The sequence below is a fragment of the Triturus cristatus genome, chromosome 11, assembly GCF_964204655.1.
Source record: "Triturus cristatus chromosome 11, aTriCri1.1, whole genome shotgun sequence".
Taxonomy (NCBI): Eukaryota; Metazoa; Chordata; class Amphibia; order Caudata; family Salamandridae; genus Triturus; species Triturus cristatus.
This window is the reverse complement of record NC_140594.1, coordinates 907,007,304-907,020,674: the sequence shown is the minus strand read 5'-3', so window position 1 is coordinate 907,020,674 and position 13,371 is coordinate 907,007,304. Positions and strand designations below refer to the sequence as shown.

Genomic DNA, 13,371 nt, shown 5'->3' with positions numbered 1-13,371 from the left:
GTTATGCAAGGGCCTACTCACAGAACCATCAGTATGTATACCCTCCAGTTACTCCCACTTTTCTGAATACCTGCAGTGGAGACTAAATGCACTTCCCAAGCATAAAAACAAAGCTTGAGACAAAGCAAAAGAAGAAAGGAGAACACTAGAAAGCTGTGAGGTCAATGGGCTGCATGAATCTATGTTACGTGGTAGCACTCTTATACACAAGGCTTTGAATCAGAGAGAGCTAATAATTCACTAATGTATTAATACACTAATGTCTACTACACAGATAATCTATAAAACGAGAAAGTTAATCTGAAAGTTATATGTTCAAAATAGGTCTAGCTATACTTGCAATAAAATATCGGCTCAGACTAAATTTTGTAATTGGTAAAGAGAGAATGAATACCTTGAATAATACAACCAAAGCATTTCGGCAACCAAAGCATTTCGGCTCCAATCATATCCTTTACTGCAATCAGTTTATTTTAGATACCACTGCTTTTTGTTTATATGCTCCTCTGAAAAAAAACTCTTCTAAATGCTCCTACTACTGTTGGGCATATCTACATGGAAATCATATCAGCCATTTGCCATTTTCTATCCTTCGAAAACCAACTTAAAAAAAATTAAATTAAGACCCTACAGTGTAGAAGCACGTCTGGACAAAAAAATATTTAAAATATTGCTGAAATTAAAGGTGTTTCAACCACTTTACAGACTGCAAAGGAAACATAACCTACCTTGACTGCAAGCTTCTGAGGTAGTCCGGCCACTGTGTTCTGTATAGCGCTTCTTTTTGTTCTTTCTCAGGTCTTGTAGTCCGACCTTGCATGAATCCCTTCTTCCAGGAAGCTCTGCGATCTCGATTTTCAGGGGAATACCTCGAAAAATAATTGAATTAAACTGTTATTTGACTAGTTCAAAATAATTCCTCGCTATGAAATTGTTGCAAAATTAAGGATTGGCAGAGCTTCAGCTGAGGCTGTATTGACGAACAGATGTGCCAACAATGGAGTGAGAAGGTAATCTTGAAAGGGTGTCTTCCAGGTCGACAGGTGTAATCATACATATGCCTAATGTACCAACTTACCAGTCAAACCATCACTAACTTCTCAGTGGCCCCTTTTCCAACAGCTTTGTTACAAAGGTTAAATAGAGGTTAAGTTAGTTTTTGCAGGCACAGGTATGGAAATTAGAGGGTATGTGCTACACAATAACTTTGTCATCCTTCAAGGTGTCATCAATTAAGCTACATCTCAAATATGTGTTGTCTTTTAATAGTACTTCTTGAACTAAGCAACTTGGTAGCTTATTTCTGCTATTTTACAACATGTGGGGGTCTGCGCTGCCCAAAAGGACATTTCAGTAGAGGCTGGTGCAAAATGCCTATTGCCTAAAGATACTGCAAATGTACTCAATTTGACTACTTGTACATTTAAAAAAATGCTGTAGTTTTAGTAGAATTGAATCTCAAGTCAAAGGAGCATTTGCATCACTATAAAGAAAAGGAAAAGGAAAGTCAACTAAGGCATCCAAATTGTGGCAAACTGCTTCTAACAAATTGACTTGAAGGAGTCGATCAGAAAACAGCCCCATTACATCACAGAAGAACATTTACAACAATACAGTAATACAAACATATTTAAACAAATATTAAAGCATTTACAATAAAAAAAAGATACAAAAGTAAGCGCTGACCGATCAATACAGTAAAGGAGTCGCATCATGCCCAGAGGCACATTCGGACTAGTACATTGGCATGATTCTCACCCTAAAGTGACTCACAAAATTGCTCTAAAAATTTTTGTTCCTAAAGAATTTAGTCGTGGGCGAGGACGACACTTTACATACAATGAATACAAATGAACAAAGACAATTGACAACTCCATTGCTCTGTGTTCCAAAAATGAAATGCATTTCTTATCTATATTGCAAGTGAACATTCTTGGCTGCCCAAATCAAGAAATGCCTCTTGTACATTACAGAGCCAGGGGATAGTTTGTGTACGATCTCGCTCCATATGCAATTATCCCCACAACTTGGGCATTTGCAGTGTCATCCAAGTCGGTATTGTGTTACAGCACAATTGGCTGGGAAAACTGTTAATGCCTTTAGTAGCATTCTGAGCCTGTGCGATTGAAACATGTAGGTTGTCCAAATGTGTGCAATACCTATGCCAAGGCAGGAGTAGGAGTTTACGTTTTTTTTCAGTTTGTTATTACTGAGGTAAAATTTAAAGTGAGCTGGCTGTTTTTGTTCCCCCAATCGACATGACCATCATTCTGGATTTGCATTATTTTATAATCAGTAGGTTTTCTGCACAGTATATCTCAACTGCTTTTAGTAGTGATCTCGCTGCCTTGAGTTTTTTGGCCAGTAGCACAGAGATGATCATCTGCATATGGCATCCCTACCAATTCTTGATCCATCTGCTGTTGCGTTGCTCAAGGCCTGGTAAATATCATGGGTGTATAGAATACTCCAAAGGCGCCTGTGCTTTAAACCGTTTTTTGCTTTTCACATCATGGGATAGTTCACCATTCTGTATGAATTTTACCTGCGCTGGTTTGTTTTTCCACAGATTCATTATTATGAACTTCAATACTGGATACATTCCCTGTTTTTCATATTTTTGCACTGGATCTTAAGGGTGATGGTTTCAAACCTCGGCTATAGTCAAATGAGAACTATAGTGCCCACTTTTTTTGTGCCGTTTTCTACCATTGTTGACAGTAGATGGGCCTTTTCTGAATCCACCCAGTACAGGGACAATATGTGTGTTCTTAATCCACGCACTCCTCACCAGCAGACTGGACCACGGGAACACTCTCTACGCCGGAATCAACTAAAAACTCCTCCACAAACTCCAGACCATCCAGAACGCCGCAGCCAGACTTATCCTCGACATGCCATGACATGACATGACATGACATGACCACATCACCCAACACGTCTGCGACATCCAGTGGCTCCCTGTCGAAAGAAGAATAACCTTCAAACAGCTCACACACGCATACAAAGCCCTCGATAACACTGGAACCCAACACCTCAACAAACTAATCTCCATTCACCCCCCCAAGAGAAACCTCCGATCTGCCGACCTCGCCCTAGCCACGATCCCCCACATCAACAAAGCCAGAGCAGGTGGCAGATCCTTCTCATACCACTCGGCCAAGACCTGGAATGAACTTCCCCAATACATCCGACGAAGCCAGTCACTGCACCAATTCAGAAAGGACCTCACGGGTGAGTAGTGCGCTTTAAAACCCCTGATGGATTGGTGCAGGACTGTACATTAAAAAAGATGCGTTTGACTTGTATTTTATGATCAATGCCAAGAAGAATGATTGGGAAATAAGAACTTGGATTGTATTCCTCCCCTTTCTAATAAATTGATACAAGTGGCGTAGCTAGGCCTTAGGCCGCCCGTGGCAGCCTCTGCGTTTGCCGCCCGCACTGGCCTGATCAAAGAGCAAGGGAGTGATGGTGATTCATGTGGCTGCGAGGACCACAGGTAAGAGGGTATTAGGGAGGTGCTGCAGATTCTTGTGATGGCCGCAGGTAAGTGAGGGGGAGTGGGGGCTGGCCGCCGCCCCCAAAACTCATACTGCCTGGGGTGCTCCGCCCCCCCTCGATACGCCAGTGATTGATACAACTACACTTTTGCGCCACATACTTGGTAATACTTCACTTATGGTAAAGGTCTCCAGTCTGAAAACTCTCATTCTGCTAACTGATGAAAATATACATGTTGAATCATCTTGGGGCCCGGGAGTTACGTTATTGGCCAATATGCCACTTTATTAATCACTATTCTGAAGTTATAAAAAGGTCTACTAGTCCTCTGCACATAGCTCTTACTATGACGTAATAAATCACCACTGTTCCTGTGATTCTTCTGCAGCAAGGAGCGTTTTTTATGGGTAAAAGAGGTCTTCATAATATTTTAACCTGCTGGTATGTTTGCATCTATTTCATATTGACAGTTTGCTTTGCCTTTTGCGATCATGAGCCAAAACCTTATAATGCCTTTGTTGCTGGCTGTCTCTATGAACTATCATCATGGTGTCTTTTCATTTTGATGCAATTCTTATAATTAGCCTTCCATTCCACTATTTCTCAACTTGTGGAGCCAGTCTTACCTGCCCTCAAGTTCTTGTTTAATGAGGTTGCATTCTATATTGTACTACCGGTGCATATGCTCTTTCACAGCTCCTGCTCAGGATTTTTGGATGCCATGGTTTTGACCCTTTAAGGCCTACAACTATAACTTGCTTAATCTCCACAACGGCCCCAACAGCGCTGGGATGCCTGGCTTCCCCATGGGGGGGGGGGGGGGCCAAGAAGTGGACACTTCACAGGGAAAGCCAGGAAGGGTTCCTACAGCGGTATGAGTACAGCGCCGAGATGCCTATGGGGTCAGTCGTGCGCTATACAAGTACCAAGTTTACAAGTTTTTAGTTATGTAAGTTCTGGCTTCTTTGCCCTCTCTTGTATGCAATCTCAGATTTCTTGTGGCCATTTCAATTACCACCTTCCTCGTATACAAAGGGGTCTAAACTCAAACCTCCAGTCCAGTTCTACACTTCCTTCTAATGCAGCAGACCTCTTCTTCTATGAGGCAGTAATCACATTATTATCGCTTTTTAAGCAAATAGCCACTATCAATGTGTCCAGGTCTCAAAATATAATCAATCAGACTCTGCCTTGTGCCCATGATATTTTTGAAGGGGACTTCGTCAATAGAAAATAGGCTGCATTTAAAACTAGATTTGTCTAATGCCTCATCTTTAATAATTCTTGACCCTTCAGATTAACTGCGTGGAAGCAGCATCAAAAAACATAGAAGGACCAAGCCCTGCGTTTCTGTTATCATGGTTCATCCTCTACTGCTGAGGCAGGCCCCATTCTTAGAATTTGCATCTCTGCAGATGATTACTTTTGGTGAGCTACTCTTAGGTTTAGTAGCGCCTGAAGTTCTTCTAGAAGTTTTCTGAATGTGGAGAATGTTTATGGTAGGAAGTAAGGTTCTAAGATACTAAATCGTTTGACTAAATGATGTCTCCAACACCACATAAAAGAGTTTATTTAAGGTAGTCTTCCCAAACTCAATTTTAGGTAGAGTATAGTATACTTCTAAGGGCTTTTACATCACCCTCTTCGTCCATTAGTCTGTTACTGTGTCATTTACATTTTTCTTCCACTAATACAGCATACATCACGTTTTTTAAAGTTCTCCAGAATCCTTTCCTGGTGCTTAGTTTGTTGCAGGTCCCTTGTAGGAGTTGCAAGCAGAAATATTCTATTTGGTTTTAACCCATGGCTTTTATTTTGTGAGGCTTCTTAGGTCAGCAGCTCCTATTTATGCCTTTATTCCCACTATATTCCAGGAGAGTACAGCTAAATCATTGAGTCAAATCTATGTAAGTCTAGTCAGGCGTGATTTTTTCCCGAAGATCTTTAATCTTGCAATGATTTCAGATTGTTTGGCCGTCCATCCTCTTTTATAAGGATGGACGTTCAGCAGCCCTTTGATCTTGGGTTTTTGGATTAGCTCTATTTTGAATTGGTTATTTACTAGCATTGCATTGGCTGGCCAGTTTTTTTGCATGTCTGGCCTGACAGGCATTTTTATCTTGTGTTTTTAGGAATATATTTGTATTGAGCTTTTTGGCCTTCCACACTGCTCCGTTTTTCTCGTTTGTGTAACATATAGCTGGCCAACTAGTGTTCTTGCCAATGAATTGACTCAGTCATTGCGATCTTCTATTACGTTAATCATGTTGTCACTACTTGTATTTACTTATGTATGAGATCAGGACAGTTTGTCACATCCCATAATTAGGTACTTATTGGAGCTAGTGGCCTTTTTGTGGTTTTTGGTTTCAACTACCTTGTTTTCTGATGTTGCTTTCTCTTAACTATTCCTTCACCTGGGTCTTTAGTTAACCAGTTCAAAGACTTTTTCTTCAGTGCTTCGGATTTCTTTTGGAAATGTATTCTAAATATTTACCAACATCAGATTTCTTGCAACTTCCAATATGTTCCTGCCAGTTACTGAGAAAAGGATGTAGATATTGCTTTATTGCCCAATTGAGACATCCAAATGGTAGCCTTGCCTTTTGTCAGGCTACTGCTGGAGCAAATGTCCTCATTTTGGAAAAAAGAAGAAAAAAAAAAAGCATTGAACTGAAAAGTGCAAAATCCTATGCAAAAGAATACACATATAAATGCAATTTTTGTAGTGGGTAGTCCTATTTAGGCATTACAAGCATACAAGTAAAATAAAATGTAACTGATTTATGGTAGCCTAACTACTGATGTCATACTAACAGAAATGTATACATTAGCATTGAAAGGCCTGTTTTCATGTTTAACTGTTGTTTTGCACAAGATATTTTCATCTCCCACTGCAGAAGCTATAACTTTCCAGAAGCCTTCTCTAAGTGAATAGGCATTTGTTATGTATTAGACAATTGATAGTGAGGTTCTCACTCGTCGGAGGGGAGATGGCAGGAAATAGGAGTCATGGGAAGAACTGTCTGTACCGCAAAATGTGGACGAAGTAACTTTAAGGACTTCAATCTGTGGTCTATTGTAGGATGTGAGAAACTAGGGAGTTCACCAGCTCCCAGGTTTTCTGAAATCCTATTGGACACAGAGAACAGGAATGTATCGGCTGTTTCAACTTGTGTTTTTATAAATGTATATTAGCATGCGTTCCTAGGCTAGCTTTCCCACACTCTGGCTTCTAGCACACAAGAGCATTTTGGACTCATTTAGTGGGATCCATAGGGTTACTTCTCTTGAGGAGAGGAGTTCCCTTATAGTTGTTTTCCTTTTCAAAAGATGTCTGCGGATTTATTGCTGAGAATACTTTTCAGTTTGAAATTTAATTTGCTTAAATGTGAAAGCTTCATGCTTATCCATCTTATTCTCTCATCTGAACTCTTTTTGGGGTTTCTAAACGAACACATTTACTCTTGCTTAAATTGCCATTCTTATCCTTAATTTAGATTAGGGAAATTCCTTTATGGAACACACTTGTATTATGCCTATAGTATTTGTAATCTTTGCTAATTTGCCATTTTATCTTGTTTTGAAATATCAATTAATGGATTATTAGAACTTATAATAATAATGACTAAAGACTAATATCTGCTGAATAAAACAAATTCAATGTATTAGAATAGTTAACAAAACTCTTATTTGATTGTTGTGGAGCCCCAAAAGGATGGTGTTTGACGTTTAAGATTGCTCATCTTAACTTCTCCTTGTCGACGAACAGAGGTCTAAACAGTAGGAAGCTGGCTCTATATATGCTGTACCAAAGTAAGGTATAGTGTGCACAGAGTCAAGTGGATCCCCCGAGGTATATCAGAGACTAAATTAGGTGAGTACTAACAGCTCTCTTTGTGGTAGTGTGGGCGAGCAGTTAGGGTTATCCAGAGAGTGTGTTAAGCATTTATTGTATCCACTCACTCAAGAATGATGGCACACACTCAGACTGAATCTGGTATAAAATGATGTATTTTCTAGAACCAAGCAGATCTCGTCCAGGTAGGTAAAATATACCTTCAATCATAGAACATTCCAAGAAGTGCGACTGGGAATTGATTTGCAAATCGTTACAGGTTTGTATTGGTTCAAAAATCAGTTTAAGTTACTTAGTAAGGACTTCTGGAATACTTTTGGTTTACTGTTGGATTGAATCGACTACTCGGGGTGGTATGCCTAAATACCACACTGGGGATCTCACAGTACAAGGGAAGTAAGACTTTTCAGGATTTAAGATACAGTTACATTTTTCTTCCATACAAAACAGCAGTTCAACACCTGAAATTTTTTTGGAACAAAACTCGTAACATTAGTTCCTATGGGAGAAAAATGGTTTTACAGGTAAGTACGACTTACAAGTAGGAGTTTTCGGGGTTAGGACCAAGGTTCCTAAAGGTCTAGGTAGGCACTCAAATTGCACCACAGCGGCAATGGGGCGGTCGGGTGCAGAGTGCTGGGGCCCAATCTTAGCCAATGGGGCTATGGTGGCCTTCGGTCAGGGACTGCTTACGAACAGGCCACAGAGGTGGGGGAGAAAAGCACCTTGGGTGAAGATCAGCACTGCAGGGGCCGACAATCAGCACAGGAACTGCAGCAGCACAGGGGCGGCTAAGTGCAGTGTGCCAAGAAGACATCTGGGACCATATGGATTCCAATGAGTCCTATGGTTCTGTAAAGATGCTGCGGGCTCGGGCATGGAGACAGGTAAGTACGACTTACGAGTAGGAGTTTTGGGGTGGTTAGGACCAAGGTTCCAAAGTCCTAGGTAGGCACTCAAATTGCACCACCAGCAGCACTGGGGCTGTCGGGTGCAGAGTGCAGCGGCCCAATGTTAGCCAAAGGGGCTAGGGTGGCCTTCGGTTAGGGAGTACTTACAAGAAGGCCACTCGGGTGTGGGAGAAAAGCACCTGGGGTTAAGATCAGCACTGCAGGGGCCAACAATCAGCACAGGAACTGCAGCAGCACAGGGGCGCCTGGGTGCAGTGTGACAAGAAGACATCGGGGACCACGTGGTTTCCAATGAGACCTTTGGTTCTGTAAAGATGCTGCAAGCTCAGGCAGGGAGACTTCCTGAAGATAACCACAGGCAGGAGAGGTAAGTTGGGTTTTGGGGGATGCCTAGACACCGTCGGCTGGGCCACCGAAGGCCATGGGATATCGGGTGAGGGGTGTATTTTGGCGTTGGGTTTTTCTTACCAGCGCCGTTTGCGGTTGGGGCGACCCTTCAGGTTGAGCCTGGCCTTCAGGGAGGTCAGTGATCACCAGATCCCAGGTCAGGATCGCTGGGTAGACCTTCTTGTGGTGTTGGGCCACTTGAACTTGGGCCATGGTCATCAGGTGCAGAGTGGTGCAAAATCGCAGAGCAGCCAGTATCTGGATTCTGTCGGTGAGTCTTTGCTTTGAGCAAATCCGGTGCTCACGGGAGACAGTCTTGAAGAGGGTTGCAGTGCAGGTCCTCCGGGCTCTGGAGGCTGTTGGACTCACTGGGGTTATTGCTGTAGGCAGGTCAAAGTTGGACAGGCTGGTAGGGCTGGGACCAAAGCAGTAGGTGTCTGCTTTTTCCTGGGTCAGCACAGCTCTTTAGTAATTGTTCTTTCTTCCTCAAATCTGAGGAGGCAAGGTTCAGGGTTGCCCCTAAATACTAAATTTAGCGGCGTTAAAAGGGTGTGCAGGTCAGGACCAGTGGTCCCTTCCTTGGGGTGGGTAAACCCCCCATTATGCCACCCTCCAGTGGGAGGGGGGGGACATGAGCCTCTTCCCTAATTGACTGGGTCCCTTCATCTTCAAAAAGGAAGGGGACTGAGATGTGTGCTTCACCTCACATCCTCCACCTGAGGGGTAGGCTTGGCAAAGGTGGGCACACCTATCCTCCTAGCACCGATTCTCCCGCCAAAGGTGGGAGGCAGAACCAGTGGGAGCCAGTTCCTGGGGAGCAAAAGGCAGGGACAGCTTTGTTTCTGGACCTAGAAAGCGGAGGCTCTCTACCCAGGGGTCCAGAAACCTGTCTGATGGTGGCAAATGGTGGGTAGCCATTCAGGAACCACACCAGGCCCGGTTGTTGTGCAAGGGGCATCTCCAAGATGCCCTTTGGGTACATTTTACATGAAATCCCCAAACTGGCATCAGTGCAGGTTTAATGTGCTGAGAAATTTGCCACCAAACTTCCCAAGTTATAGTAAAGCCAAAATGGTGCTGTGGAGTTTGTAATGCCAAACTCGCCGACCATATACTCAGGGCTGGACTGGGAACCAAAACCGACTGTGGCAAAGTGTTTGGCCGGCCCCCCGGGGGGTTGGGGGTGCGGCTGAGCGGTTTGCCAGGGTCGGTTCCAGACGATTTTGTTACAGAGGCCGATTTTGCAGCTATGCTACAAATGCAACCCTGTAACAAAAACGCCCCCCTGGGGCCCAAAACCAGCCCCCACCCTGGCAGCCCACCGGGGAAATGTACAGTCTCACTACGGCCAGTCCGGCCCTGCATATACTCTTTATGACTTTACTACACTTCCAATGTCTAAGAAAGTGACTTAGACACTGTAGGGGTACAGGGCTCATGTCACTGTACCATCAACTGGAGTTGTTGAAGTTCTCTTCATAAGATATCTGTCCGAAGTGGAAAATATTTTGAATTAAGAGTCCTTCTAAAATAATGGTAACATCTCTCTTATAGATGTCTTTCTAGACTGTTTCCATGGGCCACCTAAGTCATACACACCACCTTCAAATCAGGAGAGGTTACAATAAATATGCTTAAGAGGGGTTCTTAATAATGTCTGTACTGGGGAATGGGTACTTTAACAAATACATAGTCTTTTTCAATAGCCTTGCTAGTCAATAGCCCTTTGCCCCATTAAACTAATAGATGATGTGTTGACCACTATGTAGAACAATGACTGAATATACAACTAGGTTGAATTTCCCTGACATCATCTAATATCTAACAGTCCTCAGAGGGCAAAGCCAGTGAGAACACACAGAACAAGACAATAACTGACCTGGGACAATCAGCCCCTATTACAATAAATTATATGGTAAGGATAGGAATCCTGTCCTTTACCACTGCAGGGCTATAGAGAAAACTACCTCAACCTAACAGGTTGAAATTTAATAGCGTGTTACAGTGCTATAATCCTGAAGACAAGGTAAGTATCCCCTACTATCTGGGTGGCTTACAATGTTTTGATATAAACACTGAAAGCCACTGTAGGTGAGTTGTGCAATCTTGTTATCAGGATATTATTACATTTCTGGTACACAACTTTAAGTCTAGTAACAACGTAACTTACCTCAACATTTCAATGACATCTTCCAAAAGATATTCCTTGACAGGGAATGTAAATCCAGGTATATGCATCATAGGACAGTTATCTGTTGAGGAGAATAAAAGTTTAACACATAGCATGATGAGGCATTAGAAATAACAAAAGTCTTAAAGTTCACAATATATCAAAACCTGATTAAGGGATTTAAAAAAAAATTAAAAAAAAACATCTTTCAGCAGGAGTCTACAATCTAGTGGACCAGTTTCAAAAACTACAGCTTGTAAAATTCAGAGACTCAATCAATGACAGGAGTACTTTACAAGCTGCAGATTTAAAGGAGTACTCCAACTTACCAAAATGCATTCACACATACGCATCCTTAGTTGAAACATTCATTTGACTGAATCATTATATTATATGGTGTTACACATTTAACATCATTTAACCCCCTGCCCCCCAACAAGGGAAAAACCCTTGTGTTAGAAATGGGATTCCTGGTTGTCTGAGATATGCACCCAGGCCAGGTAGGCACCACCACTCTAGTCAGGGTAGGAAACAAGTTACTTACCTGTACATTGTGGTTCTCCAGTATTGATATATTTCATAGATTCACATGCTTGCACTTCCCTGTCATGAGGTGGGAGTCTCATGATAATTATAAACTAGTAGTGTAAAATTCTTTCATCTAGGTCTATTATAATTCCATTTCCCTACATGGTTGAGCAGGAATCCACATTGTTTTGTACATGACCAAAGTCTTACCAATCAGAACAGAGCTTGCACCCTTCCCTCTTGTGCAGAGGCTTCAGACCTCAGATTTTGTAACAGAGGTAAAGTCACCAAGTCTACAAGGTAAGAAACACCAATGATGTGAGAGACTGAAGGCAAGGCGAGTGGGTTGCATGTGAATCTATGAAAGATATCAATATTGGAGAACCACAGTGTACAAATTAACTTGTTTTTTCTCCAGTATTTAATCTTTCATGTATTCACATGCTTGCATCTGAATAGGGAGCACTATACCATTAAGAAGAGAACATTAAGGCATCAATGAAGCTGTATGGTGAGGTGGTAAATATACATAAGTGTTACATAGTGTTTAGAAAAATACATATTAGCAATAAATACCAATGAGCTCACCTTATTGAAAAAGGCTTTGAAGCACTGCATCCTTAACACCATCCAGACAATAAGGTTTTGTAAACATATGCATGTTACACCATGTAGCCGCTCTGCATATGCCCAACATTGGTACTCCTGCGAACTAACAGACTTCAGGTAGAGTGTGCGTGCACTTTGGATGCCAGAGGTCTTCCCGCTTTTTCATGACAAAGTGATAGCTGTGGATACAAATCGCGCTACAGTTGCTTCTGAAACTGGTTGGCCTTTTGTTGGGGGTGCAAAAACAACCAGAAGTTTGTGTGATTTTCTGAGGGACTTGGAGTGTTTCAATTAAATAGTAAGGCAACCCATGACATCAAGGATGTGGAGTAATTTTTCCGCTGCACTAGATTGATTCAGAAAAAACATTTATAGGAGAATTGGTTCATTTAGGTGAAATTCAGTAGGTACTTTTGGTATGAACCAGGGGTTGGTACGCAGGATGAATCTGCCTTTCTTGAAGTGTACATAAGGTTCCTGCACAGTTAGTGATTGCATTTCACTACACTAACACGTCTGGCAGCCATTAATGCTAGCAAAAGTGCAATTTTCCATGTGAGGTGTTTAGTGTTGGCCTTATGGATTTGCTCAATAGAGGTCTTATTGGCTGCATCAGGACTGTGTTCAGTTGCCCTGTTATCGGTGATTGTCTTTTTGGCAAAATTACTCTAAATAAAGCCCTTGAGGAACTCTTATTAATCTAGCCAAGCAAAAGGATCTTTTGTTGAGAGAACGTCTGAATCTTGAGAGTGCCGAGAGATGGACTCAAATTGAACTGTGGCAGAGACCAGATTGAGCTAATGAGAGAAGGTAAGGCAAGAACTGCACAGTCTCTAAAGTGAAAGGATGACAGTTGTTGGCTGCGCACCAGTTACAAAATAGTAGCCATTTTGCATTGGAGGACTTTTTTTATTTTTTTATTATAGATTCTGCTCTGGCTTTTGCTAAAATGTTTCTATATTGCTGAGGGATATCTAACAAATGAAATTCATAGTATTCAGGATCCGGGTTACTAAATTTAGAGATTTCGAGTTTGGATGTTTTACCTGCCCATCGTCCTCATATAGTAACCATGGGACTTTTGGTTGAGCATGTTCCTGTCCTGCCATTAGGAGAACTGCAGAATACCAGAACTGTCTCAGCCATGCTGGGGCAATTAGGAATATCCTACATGGCTCTTGTTTAATCTTGTGTAGTATTTTTAGGACGAGAGGTATAGGCGGGAAAGCATAAGCAAACATGCCTGCCCAAGACATTTGAATAGCGTTCCCCCATGATCCCTTGTGTGTGAACCAGCTTGTGTATTGGAGGCATTTTATGTTTTTGGAGTTGCAAAGAGTTCTAGGGGAGGAGTTCCCCCATTTGCTGAAGATCTTGTTGAATTGGTTGGTTGACATCTCCCA

General features: G+C 42.1%; 1 protein-coding gene across 1 annotated transcript in view; it reads right to left on the bottom strand.

Annotated features, from left to right (window-relative positions):
• Positions 1 to 13,371, bottom strand: part of DHX36 (DEAH-box helicase 36) — a 357,256-nt gene that overhangs the window by 193,612 nt on the left and 150,273 nt on the right. The window contains exons 9-10 of the mRNA XM_085634820.1: positions 10,832 to 10,913; positions 729 to 869 (exon numbers count right to left, since the gene is read on the bottom strand). Coding sequence (XP_085490946.1) covers positions 729 to 869; positions 10,832 to 10,913 — 223 coding nt within the window. The remainder of the gene's footprint in view (positions 1 to 728; positions 870 to 10,831; positions 10,914 to 13,371) is intronic.